Source organism: Agelaius phoeniceus, chromosome 14 (assembly GCF_051311805.1).
Source record: "Agelaius phoeniceus isolate bAgePho1 chromosome 14, bAgePho1.hap1, whole genome shotgun sequence".
NCBI lineage: Eukaryota > Metazoa > Chordata > Aves > Passeriformes > Icteridae > Agelaius > Agelaius phoeniceus.
In genome coordinates this window covers 8,171,769-8,190,519 of record NC_135278.1, presented here as the reverse complement: position 1 = coordinate 8,190,519, position 18,751 = coordinate 8,171,769, and the positions used below count along the sequence as shown (strand labels likewise).

The window sequence follows — 18,751 nt, the reverse complement described above, 5'->3', positions numbered from 1 at the left end:
ATAATCTGCAGCCAGATGCAATCATAAAACAAGTCAAAATATTAATAACATGGAATTAGCTTGAGAACTTTTAATAATTCAGAAGGCTAATAAAACAGCTTGGCATTTCTGAGAATATTCATGAAGTTCTGTAGAAGTAAATCAAGAAAGATTTGTTCTGCAGTTACAATGTTTGGCTGACTGCCCAGGCAGCAGAACAGCTCCTATGAGGTATGAAGAACTAGGAAAGAAACCCCTGGTTACAGAAACGAAAGCCCAGGGAACATACTTTGTACTGGTACCTCAGGAGAGCAGAGCTAAATTTTTTGGTTTGAAGTCAAATAATTGTGAATTTTAGGAGCTTTCTTAGGGTTTTTTTGTGGTCTCAGATTTCCTGATGACTATGGTGAGATATTACCTACACATGTGAGGGTGATATTAAGGAGAGCTGGAGAGCAAAGAAAACCCAAGCTCTTGTCTAAACTTCAAGACTTAAAATATTTATCTTAAGTTTACATTTTATTGTAATTTAAAGGTAGGAGGGGTAATTTGGATGGCAGATAAAGGAATCAGGAAGTCATCTGCTCTCTGTGAAGTCTTTGTGTCTACAGCTGATTGAGACTTGAATGCTGGGAACTGAAGTGAATCCCCTGAGACAGTTTATGTTGGAGACCAAACACAAATTTTGGGTTTACTCCTTTTATCTATTTTCTCAAATTAGTTCAAGAAGAGATATATAGGATCTCTTTTATAGTCACTGCCATTACTGCTTTTATAAGCCATCTACTTGTATTCTTATTCTACTTAAAAAATATGAACTAGGAGCATCCCTATCCTTGACAGGCCAAAGTTAAATGCAGGAAATAAAACCTGAATCAGCCTTCTAATTTGAAAAACTTGCTTTGCTGTTGACAGTCAGCCTTGACTCCTTCCTAACATACCATATAATTCACATGTCCTATTTGCTTTATAGACTTCTCCAAGTGCCACTCTTAGGTGACTGGAATACTGCAGCATTTCAAGGGAGGAGAGCAGTCCAGCAGTAACTGACTGATGTGGCTGACAGCAGCCATGAACTGTTTCTAGAATAATTTTTCATGGTCTATGACAGAACATCAAATTGTTTACAAAAACAAATCTTCAGGTTTGAAAATCCCCATTTGAATTTCAGTTGATTTTGCTGTAGGCCTTCCTGTTCACATTTATTCACAGAATAAACAGATTTTGACCAATAATTGACAAAGAGATTGTTCAATCTATAATAATGTATTTATACCAGCCAGTAATTTTGCACAGTTAAGAACAGTAATGATCTAATAAATACATATGTGTTATTGTCATTGGCATTACACACAGCTGCTTGGTTCTGAAATGAGTTCAGTTTCAATGAAAATTTCAGTAATTCCTGCAATAATATTATTTTGTGTCCTACTTGGGAATTTAGAATTATTTAAAGCCTTTACCCTTGAACTCCTTGCTTCTGTCTGTTGGATGTTGTGCCTCTAAATTACTGTCCTCCAGCCTGAAAACTATTTGTAGAGTTGTTGCAGTTTATATTAATGCCAGCTATGATTGTGATGTGAAGCAAGTTGCAATACTTAATCACCATGAATTTCATAGGCTGTTCTGCCAGCTGGATCTCAGAAAATGCATTCTTGTGCAGCTCTTTGGCCTAAGCAGGATTTCAGTCACCTGTAAAAGATGTGTCTGTTTATAGTCGATGTTTCTGTCTTAAACTGTTCACCTGGTTTTACTCACTGCTTGTTCTCCTGTTGGAAGGAAGGTCATTTAAGCAACTTGTGTTCTGTGTCTCTTTTCCTGTGCAGTCTGTGTGGTTTTTCTGCCTCACCACAGCTTCCAAGTTATTCATTTTTTATGTTGCTCTACCCCTGAGCTTTCTTGCACAGCTTTTTCTTCCACTGTGCTTAGTAGCTGATTAAGGTAAAGCATGAAAAGAAGGCATTGGATCATTGTTCTATGAATAAATCCTATCACTTTCCTAACAGCAGTGATTTATCAGAGCAGATTTTCTTCAAGGCCTTCTTAATTCCTTTTTAATTCCTTTTTTCTTAGTTCCTTCCTTCTTCATTTCCTTTAAGAATTTGATGGAGGACCAGATCATGCATATTGTCCTGGCAAAATTAATATATTGTTCTATTCTTAAAACCCATCCAGCACAAAACAAGACTTATTTGCAGTTGTTTACTTTCAGCCCAATTGAGCTACTTGTTCCAGACGAACACTAAGCTTCTAACTATTTACATTGCTCCTTTTTTTGAGTAAAGGCACCTAGAAATTTTACCTACAGCATTAATCAGATTAAGAACTTCAGTACTGACACAGATCAGGTGTTCCAAGAATCTCAAGGATCTGTGTGTCTGGATAACACACACTTCAAATGCAATTTCTGTCCCTGACTCGTCTGGGCTTCTGTCAGAAGTCAAGTGAGATAAAATGAGATAAATGCTTAAATACCTCCAAATTAATAAGAGGTTTTGGATGCTGGACACAAAAGGTGAGTTCCACTCAGGGTGCCTCACAGCACTGTAATCATTTACAGCAGGGTTGCATGTGAGTTACAACACTGGCATTCTGATGTACTAACACTGTGCAACACATACTTCAGCCAGAGATGTTAGACAAGGACAAATCAGGCTTCATCTTATCAGAATTGGATATATCATAGCTCCTTTTGCAATGCATTCAGGGAAAAGCAGCATTGGGTTCAATATCAATATTATTGTGTACATCTCACCACATTGAAAAGACACACAAAGATGTCCAAAAATAATACAGCTCACTTAAGTCTCTGATGTTTCAGCCATGAAGTAAGAGATGAATTGTTAATGAAATTGGATGGGAGACAGGAAATGAAAGTGAACAACACTAAAGGAGATTAGCTTTTTTTTTTTCTTTTTTTTTTAACCTTTGCTTCAGATCTGAAGTCTAGCAAGATGACATTTTGGAATCATCTAGGAGCTATGCAATTTAAACATAAGTGAAAATCAGAAAGCTTCAGCTCAGTGGTCCAAAGAGGAGCGTTGGATTACCACCTCTCACAAAGGATGACTTCAGGAAGAGGACAGCATGAGGTGATTAATCTTCCCTGGGCTTTCAGCTTTACAAGTCTACCAGCTCTTTGGTCTTTAACTTGGACTCTAGTGAACATGTGTATATCTTACAAGGAAAAATAAAAACAGCCTAAAAAAATAAGTATTTTAAGATATAAGTATTGTCACACAGCCAAGCTGTGCAAAGCAGCTTTCAACAAGAAGATCACACGCTGCTTTCCCCCATATATTCCTGCAGCAGGTTGGAGTTGTCCAGTGAAGCATCATCTTGGGTATGGTTTTGCTGCTGAAGTGTGAAGGAGTCAAAGAATTTCAGCAGGAGAAAGAATGATCTTCCCTAAGGCAACTGAATTTTACATTGTGTCTATGTGAGTAGAAGCCAGGCTTCACTGGTCCCCTTTTCCCCTTTGCATTTCTTACCCACAGGGTGTCTGTGATGGAGATCCTGGGAGCAACTTCACCCACACCTGCAGTAGTGATGAGTACCTGTGCTCATTCAAACCTGTACTACAGGATTATGTAACAGCAGAAAGTTTGGAAAATCAAGTTCTAGATGGACAAAATAAGTGGGACAAAATCTGTTTGTCTCCCATTTCTCTCTGTTCTGTAATTCCATCCTTTTATCAAAGGGATGACATACTCTTAGGGAAGAGAAGAACACTTCTGTGCTCCATTCAAACAGCATGATAGCTTAGCCTCCAGTTGCCTCCCCACTCCCTGGCCTGCCTCCAAAGGCAGATGGGAGCACTGCCCCAGAGGCAGCACTGCAGAGGGGGTGACCAGATCACAGCTGCTCCCTTCTTAGCAGCTTGGTTCTGTGCCTCTGTTGCAATTGCTGGGAGCAGCAGAAAATTTTGGTCAGCAGAGGCTGGAGTTTCTGCTGAGAATTTGAAAAGTGGTTTCTATTTATTTATTTTTAAAAGAAGGTTCATAAGATTATCACCTTCATGGAAGTTGACAGCAAGATCCATACTTATTTTTAGTTCCTAATGCTTGTAACGTTATAATTTATATTCTGTTTGACATTTTAAGATGTGCAGGGGCTTTGTCTTTTTTTCACTCCTCTGGTTTTTCTTTTCATTTCTTATGGATATTTGCAGTTTTTATACTCTGCTGCTCCCTGCCATCACTATGGCTACCTCCTCTCTGCAAATCTGCTGTCCAAAACTTATTGCCACTATGTACCATCTCATGGTACATATCAAAGTCCTTTGCATAAAAAGTGATCAGAGATATTATTCACTTAACTAACACATTCTAGAACACATTTGTCCCTTTGTGGTTTTTACCTAAACCTTTTGAACCATAGAATACTATTGACAAATCATAGGCAAAAGAGTGTTTGGAAAGGATGTTTGAGGTGTTCATCAAACAGCTCCTGCAAAACACCTTTGAGTGTCACTGAAGGGAAAATGATGGTATCCAGAACAGACAGGTAACTTTGCTGAAGTGTCATGCTTAAAAGAGGAAGCTCAGCATGAGGCCTTTTAGATTCAGTATTACACTTATTATGATAGGAGATCAAGGATGCAGGTTAGACAGAAATAATCTCTGACTTTTTCCTGCTTTTGCACTTATAAAAGAATAAAATGTAGAATAATTATTTTAGTAACCAGACACAAGCTATTCCATCCTGTAGTTGTACAGAGCAGCACCAATTCCTGAATACATTGTGGATTATATCTTGGTATCTAACATATTGATTTGGGAACATTCCTGTGGTGGTTCTCAAGGAGCAGAAGAACACAGCCTCCTGTGGGGCTGGCTGTGTACTGGGGTCATCCCTGGCCTGTTGATGGGATGCTCCTGGAGGTGTTGGCCATTTCCAGCACAGGAAGCAGTGTTACTCATGAGTAGGTGTAGATCACTTTATATCTTCTTACAAATCAGTGTTTGGAACGTACTGACATAGTAACAAACCAGTGTCCTACTGTGTGCACGGTAAACTCAGAGCAGTGCAGGAAATGTCTACAGTGCTTGTGAGAAAAATGTTTTTGTACTTCTGAATCTTTTTCCTCACAGCTCTGTTCCCTAAGGCGAACTGTGAAGAAAGAAGATAGCAGAGGAAGGAAGAATTTGATCTTACCAAAAAGACACTGTTACACACTACTACAATTGTTAGTTCTATGCCTGGTGTTCTTGCTACTGTTGTTCTAGTCAAGCATAATACAATGTGTCATTAAAAGAATCCTCATTAGCAAGGCCTTGCTAATTTCTAAAAGGCTTTATCCTAACCTTGAGCAATTTTTTTTTTTTATCTTGCTCTGCCTAGGTACAGATCTCTGATTATCATCCCCTGTGCTTCCACCTTCATGACATTTGCTTTGCATCCCACAGTTTGCACATATGAGAGGCAGAATATGCCCCTTTGTAGGAATCACTCCTCTCATGCTTTGTAAGTAGAATTACACTCAGAAAACATCACCTGAGTCAGAGCAAAGTAGTCATGTACTTTGGTGTCCTTGTCAAATTACTAATTGCAAGGTTTTAAAGTTTGAAATTGAGAGTTGCTTAACAGAAGAAGGTGACCTCCCTGTTAGCAATACCTGAATACTGATGAGCTTATTCACTTCCTCTCTAAGGCAACCGTAGAAAGGGGAAGAGAGGGTTTACAGAAAAAAGAGGGAATAGATTTCACTATTAAAAATAAACGGGGGACAGGTTATTTTGGGGTTTTAAACAACTGCAATGCTGTTATTATGCAGAGGATGCCATTCAAAACACCCTCTAAAATCTGCAGCAACTATTAATCCTGAATAACAAACAAAACAGAATTTTTAGATGTTTAAATAATAGACCAACCCTTGCCAGCTATCCATATTAAAGAATTCAGTAGCCTTCCATGACATCTTGTTTACACAGGCTTTCCTGTTTGGGGGCCTTATCTTATTATTGTACTCACCATGTAAATTGAGAAATTGTCTGTGTCAAGGCTTATGTGCATGGAAATTATTTCTGCACTGTGCTTGCCTGCCCTCACTAAGCACTTGGGACAGTGTGATTTCTTTGAGCAGTAGTTGTAGGCACATTTCCTGAAATGGGAGTAGGGAGGGTCAGGAAGAACTCCAGTTCCTCAATCCACCCAGCTGTTCTCTGGCCAACACATCAGAGTTGGAGCTGCCACTGTCTAATTTGCCATGTTTATAGGCCCAGACAGGAAATGTGAGAAACCAGCACTGAGGTGTGCCTTTCATCCACTGCTTCTGGTGGTGATAACAGCATCTGCCTTAGCTGCTGTCCAGCACTCAGAAGCCTACATAGTATTTTAGAAACAGCTCTGATGTCCTTGGGAAAACTCCTGGTGTGAGATCACTGACCTGGGCCTGGGGAGGGAGGGAGCATGCTGCAGGTGAAGGGATCCGCATGACTCACTTCAGCTGTAGAGAAATGACTGTATATGAAATGAAGGCTCATAATGAGTATTTTTGGATTAGGAATGTTAATAATTAAAGTCTCCAATGTATCTTCTAGTGCATAGCTTTGCAATTCAGGCTGCAAGGATGGACTACAATGATAGCATCTCATCATTAGAATGTTAACAAACTCAAAGTCTATGCAGATGCCTCTCATTCAATGTTCATACCTTACTCTTGAGTGCTAGTGTTCACAGATGGCTTAAAAAGTGTGATTGGTTTGATTCTGAAAGTTCAGCTATGGAATTCTTCAAAGATAAAAGTGCTGTTTAGAGATATATCAACATTATTTCTCAGAGGTTCATGTTTGGTATGAGTATTTCACTTCATCACACTATGTGCCAGAGGAGGAGACAGATATTAATGCAGGTGTTAATACTTTTAACAGATCTCTCTCTCATTTCCTTCATGGCAGCTTGTACAGAAATTAATTTCATTGGTCCATAAAATGAAAAGGAAAACAGTGATTTTTTTATAAGAATCAATTTAGGGATAAATAAATTTGCCATCCAGAAGCTTCCTTTAGTGATTAGTCGCTTTCTATACTGCATGAGAATTAAATGATAATCGCTTTGTGATTACTTATATTGATTCACTGAAAACTCCTTTGCTCTTGTGGTGTTTGAATAAATTGACCACATTTCACCATTTGTGAAAACCTGGTTTCTTAGAATTACTGAGTGATGCATAAAAACTCCTTAGACTTGGTTTTGTGCCAAATGCCACTGCTGGTGATATCACTGGGGAACATATGCAAGGGCAGGTTTCATATGAGAAGAGTCAAGATGTCCTTACCAGGCAGAGCTCAACACCAGGGCTATTGTATATTGCCTGATCATATGCACAGAGTCCCAAAACACACTTCCTTGTCAGAGGAAATTTTATTGGAGAGTGTACCAGGCATGGAAATTATACTTTATAGGATCTGCTGTGGGCCTGATAGTACAGCCATTTCTTACAGAGTCCTATGAATAGGATTTTTCCCAGTAAAAATATTGCTGTGTTGAATTGAATTTTTACCGTGATTTAATGTGTGTCATAGAAAATAGTTGATTTTAAGATATTTAGCTGTTATGTTGGTGGCCTCAGCTACGTAATTAATACTTGTGCAAGCACTGTGGTAGACCCCCAAAGATTCTGGTATGTGCTTTGGCATATTGCTAAGCTAAAAATGGATTTGATCCTCAGTGGTGGTGGTAAGTGGAGAAGGCTGACATAGACCCTGGGACTTGCAGCAGAGTGACTAAGGAGGAGTGTTGTACAGGGTATTGCCACTTCAGCCAAGGCTTAGGTTTAACCCTTCCTGTGACACTCCCAGCTCATCACACTGAATCCAGCAGTGGTTTAGTCCAGGAGCTGAACAACAGGCTGCTCAAAGGCCCATGCATCCGGGGTGGAGGGGACAGCTGAGCTGTGAGACCAGTTTGTCCAAGGTCTGTGATTTCAGTGTCTGCAATTATTCACTGGCAGCATCCCAACTTGCTTTTTAGCACCAGAACTTGTGTGCTGTTTGAAAAAGACTTTTCCTCTGTAATTTGTTCTTCTATTGGACTGAACTTAATAAGATTGCTATATATTCATGTTAGGTAAACCAGGAAATTCATATCAAGTACCACTTAGTGTATTTGCATTTGAAAGAGGCAAGCATTATGGTAATTAAATGCATGTGCAATAGCGAAATAATTCCTTGGCTTTTTGCATAAAAAGTCTCCAAATGAAGTGTCACTTGGGGATGCAATGTTCAATACATTTCCAGCAGCTGATCCATGTTAGGAGAGTTGCTGATACCTGTGAGATATACTGCTTATACACAACATTAATTCCAAAATATGCAAACATCAAATATACTGAATAATATTCATGAGCTGATTGCATGTCATGTGCTCAGTAGTAGCTGAACTTGTAGTAACAGTGTTCTTCATTTGATTCAAGGTTTTCCAGCGTGCGCAGGAAGGAAGTGTAAGATCCATATCAAAATAAACTTCACTGTAATAGTTTAGAGGAAGTACACGTGCTTGAATATGTATGCACACACTGTAGTACACAATGTGCTGCACTTCTGAGTCACACATCTCACTGAACAATAGCATTGAGACAGACCACTGGAGCCGTCATTGCCAATCTGATGCTGAGTGCACACACAGCATATTTGAGGCCTCAGGTATGAATCTTTACAAAGCAGAAAAGCAGATTATTTTTGATCCCATTCTTTGTGACAAAAAAGCGACAAAAGAGAGCATTTTTGTCCCCGAACTTTTACTTTTTATAAGAAAGAGCAACCAGTGCAGTCCTGAGGCACTGAAAGAATCAAATTATAGATTCCCATTAGAGATATATTAGTTTTCTGTAAATGGGACTTTTTTTTTCAAGTTGTTTTTGGGCTTTTTTAGTAGTCTGGTCCCAAAGACAATGGTATTTACCAGTACAATTCACTATTAAACTTTCATTTGTATTCAAAAGTGCACCAGCCCCGCACCGCTCCGGCCGGTCCAGGCCGAGCCGAGCCGAGCCGAGCCCCACACCGCTCCGGCCGGGCCTGGCCCAGCCCCGCACCGCTCCGGCCGGGCCGGGCCGCTCGCTCGCGGGGCCGCGGCGCCCTCGTGCGGGGAAGGGGAAGCGCCGCTCCCGGCGGGGCTCAGGCTCCGGCGATGGCTCCAGACACCGCCCCCGGGCCGCCTCTGCCCGGCCCCGCCGCGTCGCTGGGCCATGGCGGCGGTGCGGCGCTGCCTGTGCCTGTTCCTGTGTCTGCTGCGGCTGCCCCGTGATGCCTTCGCGGCCGGCCCGGCGGCGGCGGGGCCCGGAGCTGGGCGCGGGCCCGGGGGTTCGTTCTGGCGGCGGGGCTGGGCTGGGGGGAGCGGGAGCGGCCAGCGGGAGCCCGGGGCTGAGGGGCCCGGTGTGTCCCGAGATGCCTCAGTGTGTCTTGGGCGGGGCTCGCTGTGTCCCTGGGGACCCGGTGTGTCCCTGGGGGCCCGGTGTGTCCCCACGGGAGGTTGCGGCTTCACCCGCCGGCGGCGAGCGGGTCCTGCGCACGTCGAGCCCCCAGCACACTCCGCTGCCTTGAGAGGGCGTTTGAAAAAGTGTGTCATCAATTAAAGAAAAATATTTTAATCTGTTGGGAGCAGAATTATACAGGACTACAGTGGTGTTTACCTGTGGTTTAACACCCTTCTCAAAGCTTGCAGGCCGTAGAATTCGGTAGTAGGTAGACCTGTAAGTGCCTCTTTATTTTGCACCATCCTGCTTTAGCCAGCTGCAAGGAGTTGCCGTCTGCAGCATCTGGAGAAAATACCATGGGTGCAAGCTATGAAATAGGAAGGGAATAAAAACCACTATATTTCTGTCTAGGCCAAATGAGAATTTCTGTCTTTGAAGAATTAATCCCGTTGTTTGTATTCCCTTACAAATACATTTTTGCTCATTTTATTTAATTTTATTTTTGTCCTCAAATGTGTTTAAGGGTTAAAAACTCATAAATCAGCATAAGGTAACCACTCAGGGTAATTTATTTCTAATTCTGTTTCTTCATAGATGGCATGAATGTCTTGTTTATAATTGTGGATGATCTGCGTCCTGTGTTGGGCTGTTATGGAGATAAGCTTGTGAAATCTCCCAACATTGATCAACTTGCTTCCCAAAGTATGGTGTTCAGCAATGCATATGCCCAGGTGAGATAAATGACTTAAACATGTTTTCTCTATGCAAAATAATTACTGGTTTTATCGCAGTAGGTGTTAGGCAGGCCACTGGAAAAAGCATGTATTTATTAACTAGAAGTATTTTCAGTAGAAAATAAATGATTGGGCTGAACTGCAGTGTGTGAACCTATCTTTACTAAGGTGAGAAAAATGAAAACAGGACATTTAAATTATGGTATTTGTGTAGCCCTTGGAGGAGTAGATTGCCACTCAAGCATTTTCACTGTTTGCAGCCAAATGCTGCTTAAAAATGCCATTTTACTAAATTTAAATTCTGTTTTTTTACTGCTTACAAAAAATTATGTTTTACTTTTTAATCTTTTGAGGGAATCACTTCTATAGATGGCTGTTAAGGAGAGTGATGCTTGCCACACAGTTTGTGTGCTAAGCATCACTCTAAAATAGAGGACTGAAAATGTCACTAATTGCTCTTCCTTGAATACTCTGTATAGGATGTCTACATTCCCAAGTTCCTCTCTGCTGAGGAATCAGAACTTTGGGTCTAATTCCAGCCCAAGGCAGTAACTCTTGGGTTTTGTCAGTCTGAAGCACAATTGGCCAGACCTTTGGACTGTAACCCAGACCTCCTGTGCTTATCCTTTCTTTATTCTTAAGGCAGTCCAGATCAACTAGACTTTTGGCTTTTATCAGCACAGTCCACCTGCCACTGCTGCTTAATTCTGTGCGATGTGAGGAACCAGATTTCAAAAGCACTGCCTTTATGGAACTTGACTTGCATTTTTAAAAGCTTGCAGTTTGGAATTGATATGCTTAATAAGGATGCTGTTCATTCCAGCCTGAGGTGATGTGAAACTCATTCCCTGTGATTCCCAAGCTTTCAGGTGGTTGTTGCACAGCTGTTGATGCCTTGAGAGACTCCCATGAAACAGAGGCTAGGCAGTGTTGAAGGAATAAAGTAGGTATCTATTAAAAAGACATTCAAAGGATAATACACCTTGGGCAGTACAAGAGCCCAGCTGAGGCTACACCCAAGATGGACAATGGGTCACGAGTTTTCACACTTTGATAAGTTTTGGTCCATTTACATATTGAGGTTAATTGTCCATTTACAGCTTCAGGTTATGAAGTACCATCCTCCCAGATTGCTCTCCTCAATTCACTGCTGTTTATACTTTTTGGGCCTGGAGCTGCAATGGTGTCCTTGGTTCTCAGGCTGTAAAAGGATTGTTTTGTCTGACTGAACTGTGAAGAGAACTTGCTAACACTTAGATGAAGTTCAGAGTTATATACTAATGCACTACAGAATCTGGAAAATACGAAAGCTGAAACTTAAGGCATCACTATGCCTGAGTTAGTTCATGCATGTGTTTTGGTTTTTGTTCCCAATGTCTCTCCTTGGCTGCCTCTCTCCCCAGCAAGCCCTGTGTGCTCCCAGCAGAGTTTCATTTCTCACTGGCCGCAGGCCTGACACCACCCGGCTCTACGATTTCTACTCCTACTGGAGAGTCCATGCAGGAAACTATTCCACCATGCCCCAGTATTTCAAGGAAAATGGCTACATGACCATGTCTGTGGGGAAAGTTTTTCATCCTGGTATGGTTTGAATTGTCATTTGCTTAACATAGAAATGCTTGATGTGTATAGTCTCACAAACTTACATGAGTATTGATGTGTGATTCTCGTCTGTGTTAAGAACCTAAATCATAATCATAAGCCAGATTTTACAGTGGTTGTCATTAAATCTTAAGGCATTAGAGATGAATGCATTAGATGACTTTTATCTAATGGATGTTTGCACATGTTGTCTGGGAATTGTGAGAATAAATGTCTAACATTCTAAAAATACATCTGGAGGTTAGGTGTCTGCTGAAAATGAAATTACTTGTTGGCTTAGTTCTGCCTGTACATGCTTCATATTTTCTAATAGGCTGTGAGTCTGGATTAGGACATGTAGAATGTATGACTAATGCTTCAAGTTCAGTAGGAAATTAGTTCACTAGTTAAAAAGCAATAACACTACTGAGTTGAAAAATATTGTAATACTGATCCTCTTTTGGCAGTTCCTTATCCTAGAAATAAACTTGTGTGGATAGTTTCAGTATATGTGTTTCAGTTTATAGTAAAGCTAATCAAGCATGTGCATGAAGATTGTTATTAATCCTGGAATCCTGGATGTTTTATTAATTTTTTTCTTTTGGTTTGATTTTGGGTTTTTTGTTTGGTTTTTTTTTTTGTTAGTGTTCCCTGAAGTAAGGTTCTTCAACAGGCTTGACTCTCCTGCACTAGTGCAAAGTGTATTTTGGGGAGAAATATCTTTTTGACTTTGATTTCTTGGTTATCTTTTCCTTAGTTGTCAAAGATTCATTTGAATCTTTCTTCATTTAACACATTTAAAAAAAACAAAACAATTGAAGACAAGTTAAACTTGTGTATGAGCTCTTCCTGGTTCCGTGAACTATTAGAGCATTTTTAATTTCTTTATCTATTCCAGGAGTTTCATCCAATTACAGTGATGACTATCCCTACAGTTGGTCCATTCCACCCTTTCATCCTTCAGCTGAAAAGCATGAGAATGATAAGGTAAGTGTGATTTGGGGCATTCTAACAGAGAAGGGTGTTCAAGATATGACCAAGTTCTTTGTCTCAAGGACAGGCTGTGCCCTCTGGGTTTTGAGGCTGCACCCTTGTGCAGGAAAACAAGTAATCACTTCAATGCTTTGTTTCTGTGCTTTCCAAAAGAAGGCCTAGATTATCAGATGTGTGTTTTGTCAATCAATGTGCCCATCCTGCAGATGTTTTAAGTATTTCTAAATTGGTATTTTATTAAACTTCAGTTACTGAGATATAAGCAAGAATGATTCTTATTTGTGTCTAGGTCATGAATTCCTTTATCTGAAAAGTGTGGTTGTCAACTTGCACCTGCAACTGATCTGGCTTTGCTTTAGTTAGTGATAAAACATTGTCAGTAGTCTTGGTAAAGTTAATGTGATAAAGAGCTCAGGACTGAGTGAGCAGGGGCCATAAGTAAAATAATGTTTAAATAACCTGAAACTTTATAATCTGATCCGGTTTTCTAGAATGCTTGTTACTCTTAAATGTGACACAAAAGAGTCTGGTTTATCTTTATGCAAACATTGCATTAGCATTGTGTGTTGGAGTCTGCACACTGCCCAGCAGGAGCTGCAGTCATGGGGGTACAGCCAGCCTTGGCAGTGCTTTGGCCTTGGGTTTACTGCTGGAAGAAGACTGGTTTTAACAACAGCAGCATTTGCATCCATCATATAAAGAGAAGTAGGTTCATTTAGCAACCCTCCCAAACACCCTGCTGAGGCCACCTTTCCCTGGCCACTGTTTAGTCTGATTTATCTCTCTTGGCTGATTACACATCAGCCACTGCTGCCATTTGCTCAGAAACTAAGTCAGTAGCTTCCAGACAGCTTTCTCTGAACTCTTGGGATCAGAAGGAACTAAAATGTATGTGTATACAGGAGAACCAAATTCTGCTGCATCTCCATTAGATCAGAGATTCTATTAATCATAGAAGCTGTGGGCTTTTGCCCCATGTGACTCATTTAATTTTCTACCCAGCTTTAGAGAGGATTTCTGCATTTTCATAGGCATGGAAGTTGCATTCTTTTGTTGGTAGAAACAAATTGGTTTTGAAGTTACAGAACAGAGGATTTTGTCTTTGTGTTTACCAGAAGTTACTGAACTAATTTTTTTTTTTTCTTTTATAAAGACTTGTAGGGGAAAAGATGGAAAACTTCATGCAAACTTGGTGTGCCCAGTGAATGTGACAGAAATGCCTGGGGGGACTCTGCCTGATATTCAGAGCACTGAGGAGGCCATACACTTACTGAATGTCATGAAAACCACCAGGCAAAAGTTCTTCCTGGCTGTTGGTTACCACAAGCCACACATCCCACTGAGGTACCCACAGGTGAGGAGACTGGAACCTGCAGGAAAGGGAACTTAGACAAATGTTGCTTTTGTTTTTAAAAGCTGTTCCCACAAATGCTTTATTGCTGTTTCCTGAAAGCAAATTGGAAACCAGCCTTGATTTAGTGTAACTTCAGGAGTCACCTGTGATGTATTTCAGAACATTTAATGGGAATGAATTGTGACTCCCCAGCCAAAAGCCAGGCTTCTGCCACCATGATGGTGACTGCTATTGCATGGAGAGGGGCTTCAGCTTGATGGAGTATGACATAATGAGGCCTTACAAGATCTTGTATTTCATTCTCTGTTTGACTTGATGGCAAAACTACTGATTTCAAAGTGGTGTTGGATCTTTTATTGCAGTTCTGTTTGAGATACAGAAGCTGGATTTAGGTATTTACCAAGTCAGTATTTTTCAGGAATTGGCTGGGGATATCTAGTATTGCTGTGTTTCACACTCTGGCAGAAGGGGAGTGAAGCCTTGTAAACTGTAATGTTAAAGGGTCCTGAAAGGGAAAGTAGTTGCTGTTTAAACACAAAATTCACAGTATATGTTGGAGGTGAGGACAGTCATTTTATGTGTTTCGTCTTGTAAAGGAATTTCTCAAGTTGTACCCCTTGGAAAATATCACGTTGGCCCCAGATCCCTGGGTGCCTAAGAAGCTGCCTTCTGTGGCATACAACCCCTGGATGGATATCAGACAGAGGGATGATGTGGAAGCATTAAATGTTAGTTTCCCTTATGGACCACTTCCAGATGATTTCCAGGTAAGCTGTCAATGCAGTGCTCGGAAGTCAAACTCGTTCAAATGCAAGGGAGGAGTCACCTGCTCTTGGATGCTCCCAGTTATTCAGCAGCTGACCATTTGCAGTTATGAATTCCTGCTGTATACTGTCACCTCTAGCTCTGTAGGCAAACCCTCACTGTCACTGCAGGTTGCATGTGAGGGAATGTATGTAGCAGCTACTAATGCTGTGTTTGTGTTCCTTATCTGAGTCTGTTTATCTGTTTCAAGCCAGCACACAGTGTATCTTCTTTTGCAAGATTTTCCATTACTCTCCAGTCCTTATGACAAAATTAGATGCACTGACCAGACCAAGAGATGCAGAATGGATTGGTTTGCAGTGTTTTGCTTGAAAGCACTTCTGGGAGGTGGAATTTTCTAGCTGCCCCCTCCCAGTTTACCTCTTATGAGACATTAATTGGGCTACAGACAATTAAAATTAAAGCTTTGCAAGTAGAGTCCTTTAGTTCTTTTCCACAGCCATCCCCTGGTTCTGCTGTATGTGTCAGGGGAAGAACTTTTTTTTTTCTCTTCTGTTTTCTTGACCTGCAGCGGCGGATTCGTCAGAGTTACTATGCAGCAGTTTCCTACCTGGATGTGCAAGTTGGCCTGCTTCTCAGTGCTTTGGATGATGCAGGACTCTCAAATAACACAATAGTAGTTTTTACTGCTGATCATGGTAAGCATTTAAATCGTTCTCCATCTTACTGTTAAGAACTGCATTGTGCAGCTCAGTGCTGGCTTATTAATCCAGTGTGTGTTTCTGTAGTGTCAAGCAGAGCTGTCACACCTTGTCCCTCTGGCTTGTCTGAGCCAGATTGAGGGGACTGGCTCTGGCTTCTGTGGCTGCAGAGTTCTGTCCCCACAGGCACTTTTAATCAGGTTGAGGATTTGCTGGTGAGGGATGAGGCTGCCTGCCAGGACACAGGGCTGAGCTTGCTGTATTCCCACCCCCTACCCAAGGAGTGACTCTTGCTGGGAACTGTGCTCTAAGAGTTCAGCCACCACTCCTCCCCCCTCAGCATTTGTAGAAAGCCATCTGGTACAGTGGGTGACAGGCTTTCTCATTAACTGCTCAAGTGTGTTTTCTTTCACTTGTCATTGCTGCTTGCAGAACATCTAAACTGATAGGGATATGGTTCCCTCTCATAACTGAGATCCTGCACACTCTGGAGCCTTGTGGTAAAAAACTTAATTTTAAGCTGTGGGACAAATCTCTCAAGCATTTAATGCTTGTTTCAATACTCTAATATTCATTAAAATAACCCTGTCATGATCCATTTGCTTGTAGGATGGCTTAGCTGATTTAAACCAGTTAGGATGTGAATTAACTACATCAATTTAAAGTCACATATATAGTTAAATTGGGTTGACTTCTGTGAGCATGTGTGTATAAAAAGCTCTTACAAGTTGCAGAGCAATGGGATTAATACTTTTGGTACTAAAGTGACTCTAGATGTTCTTTCTGACTTGTTTGTAAACTGAATTTTTCTTTTCCTTGCTTTGGATAACTGTAAACAGTTGGTGTTTCCAGTACCATGGCTGGCAAAGTGATCAAGAAAAAACATGTGTTAACATAGCTGTCACAGAATTCCTTTGTCTTCCCCCAAAGTGAAGTTGGCAGTGTATCTGCCTGGAAGGAAGTCATGTTGGCATCTCTTTCAAGAGGAAGAGGAGAGCTGAAAAGTTTTGTCTCTATTGCTTCCTCAGGGGTAGCATCCTGATATGGCAGTCTGGCATAGAGAGCAGCCTTGGCTCCAAGGGATGTTCAGCTACAGTGTTAACAGGAGCATTGGAGAGCTGGCAGCTGCCCAAAACTTAAATGAATGCATTGTGGAATTGATCTGGAGACTCTTGCAGGCACTGTGACACACCCCAATTCCTCTTTTCTGCTGTTTTAGTGCTGATTTCCTAATTCTAATCTTGAGAATCTAGAAATAAGGAAGGTGTAATATTTTTTTTATGAAAGAGTATCAAGTTGCAAGATTTAGGTGGCTGTTGAAATAGTTTTCACATTAGAGAAAAGCCTTCTTACATCTAAATACAGATTATTTACCTTTTCATATAACCTTTGTAACAGACTAGTGGCCTCAACAGTCAGAGTCAATTTACAATGAAGAAGAAATCACTACTAGGTTACAAACCAATGTCTGCTCTGAATTGTGTTCTTTGTCACCTAGGGTGGTCCCTGGGAGAGCATGGTGAATGGGCAAAGTACAGCAATTTTGATGTTGCTACCCGAGTGCCACTGATGTTTTATGTCCCAGGAATGACAACTTCCCCTATCAGTCAAGGAGCAAGAGTCTTCCCCTACCTCGACCCTTTTAGCCATATTGGAGGCTCAGTACCTCAAGGTAAATTTCCAGTGCTTATTTTTTGTTTGCAGTGGGTAGACAGAGGTGGTTATGTGTCTCCAGGCACCTTGAGAATTTACTTTGTCTTTCTGAAGAGCACTTTTTCAAACTAATGGATATGATTATCTCTAAAACTAATGGAGAAACATAAATGCAGAAGTTTTCTTGTTAAAAGTACATCATAAGTGCATGGACTGGCATCTTCACAGCTAACTGCCTCTCCTGAATTGCCTTGATTTCGGTACCCCCAAAAATCCTGTACAGAGCACTTTGAATAAAATACCAGCTGAATTATTAGAAAAAGTTGTCCAACTACCCTGTACCATAACTTATATTTTGATATTATTTCTTCTAGGGCAAAGTAAAAAAGTGGTGGAGCTGGTGTCTCTGTTTCCCACGCTTGCAGAGCTTGCTGGCCTGCAGGTCCCTCCTGCATGCCCAAAGATGTCATTTGGTGTTGTGCTGTGCACTGAGGGGAGAAGCATTGCCCACTATTTTAAAATCTCTGAAGGAAAGGTGGAGCAAGGCAAGGAAGGGTGTGATGGCACTGAGAGGTGTTTTAATGAAGAACCTGTTGCTCTCAGCCAGTATCCCCGGCCTGCAGACACTCCCCAGTGGAATTCTGACAAGCCAAGGCTGAAGGACATCAGGATCATGGGTTATTCCATGCGTGCCATTGACTTCAGGTACACTCTGTGGGTTCAGTTTGACCCCAGCAACTTCAGTGCTAACTTCAAGAATGTCCATGCAGGAGAGTTGTACATGATGGACAATGACCCAAACCAGGATTATAACATCTATAACAATACTTCACATGGTTGGTTGTTCAAAAAAATTACTGACTTTCTAAAGCACTAGGGTTCAGGAACTTCTTTGTGCCTGTTCTTGCAACTGAATTAATGCTTCCTTCTTTTGTACAGAACCTTTCTGTTGTACAGAAAACATTTGGATTGAATAAAAATCCTGCTTGTATCAAAGCAAGCTATTGCCTTTGTCTTGTTACAGCTCTTACTGCACTGAAGGAGTCAGAGGGGACTTCTGTAGCTGTTTTCAAACACAAGCTTGTAACACTTCTGAAAAGGCCACACAGAGCATCAGGCTCATACTGTGAAAACATCTCAGTGGTCTTCTGTAGCAAGTGAAGAATTAAATTTCATTATCTGTGCTGAAGCTGTTGGTGTGAAAGGTGGAAAACCAGAAACGTACATGTTTGAGTGGCTATGTGGAGAATGTGAGTCACGACACAAGTCCTGTCCCCTTTACCCAGGAGCCTTGGGGCTGGAGTGGTCGAGCAGACAGTTGGTAGTGGGAAGGGCTGAGGTGTTTGCTCTCATTAGCCTTACCTCTTAATATTGCCCAAAGAGAAGCTTCATGTGTTCTATCCAAAATTTAATTATTTTAAATAAAAGCTTTAATTTGGAATTCATGCTTCTTATGATACAGCAGGAGAATCTGAGTTTTTATTTAGGTAGTGTGTGGGAAATGAGTGTTTTCATCACTGGAACACTAAATAATACTGGGGGGTTAAGGTAACACCAACATGCTCTTCTGTGG

At 41.1% G+C, this 18,751-nt stretch overlaps 1 protein-coding gene across 1 annotated transcript; it reads left to right on the top strand.

Moving 5' to 3' along the window:
• Window positions 1–9,125: 9,125 nt before the first annotated feature.
• On the top strand, window positions 9,126–18,174 carry IDS (iduronate 2-sulfatase). Its single transcript, XM_054641559.2, has 9 exons — window positions 9,126–9,284; window positions 9,992–10,128; window positions 11,535–11,712; window positions 12,611–12,699; window positions 13,859–14,059; window positions 14,656–14,826; window positions 15,396–15,522; window positions 17,024–17,197; window positions 17,553–18,174. The coding sequence occupies exons 1-9, from the start codon at window positions 9,170–9,172 to the stop codon at window positions 18,053–18,055; spliced, it is 1,695 nt and encodes a 564-aa protein (XP_054497534.2). The 5' UTR covers window positions 9,126–9,169; the 3' UTR covers window positions 18,056–18,174.
• The last annotated feature ends 577 nt before the right edge of the window (window positions 18,175–18,751 follow it).

Bases quoted from the DNA above. Each gene is read 5' to 3' on its own strand.
- IDS (XM_054641559.2), top strand. From the start codon at position 9,170: ATGGCGGCGGTGCGGCGCTGCCTGTGCCTGTTCCTGTGTCTGCTGCGG. The intron at 9,285-9,991 runs GTTCGTTCTGGC...GTTTCTTCATAG, and splicing joins AGCTGGGCGCGGGCCCGGGG to ATGGCATGAATGTCTTGTTT. The intron at 14,060-14,655 runs GTGAGGAGACTG...CGTCTTGTAAAG, and splicing joins TCCCACTGAGGTACCCACAG to GAATTTCTCAAGTTGTACCC.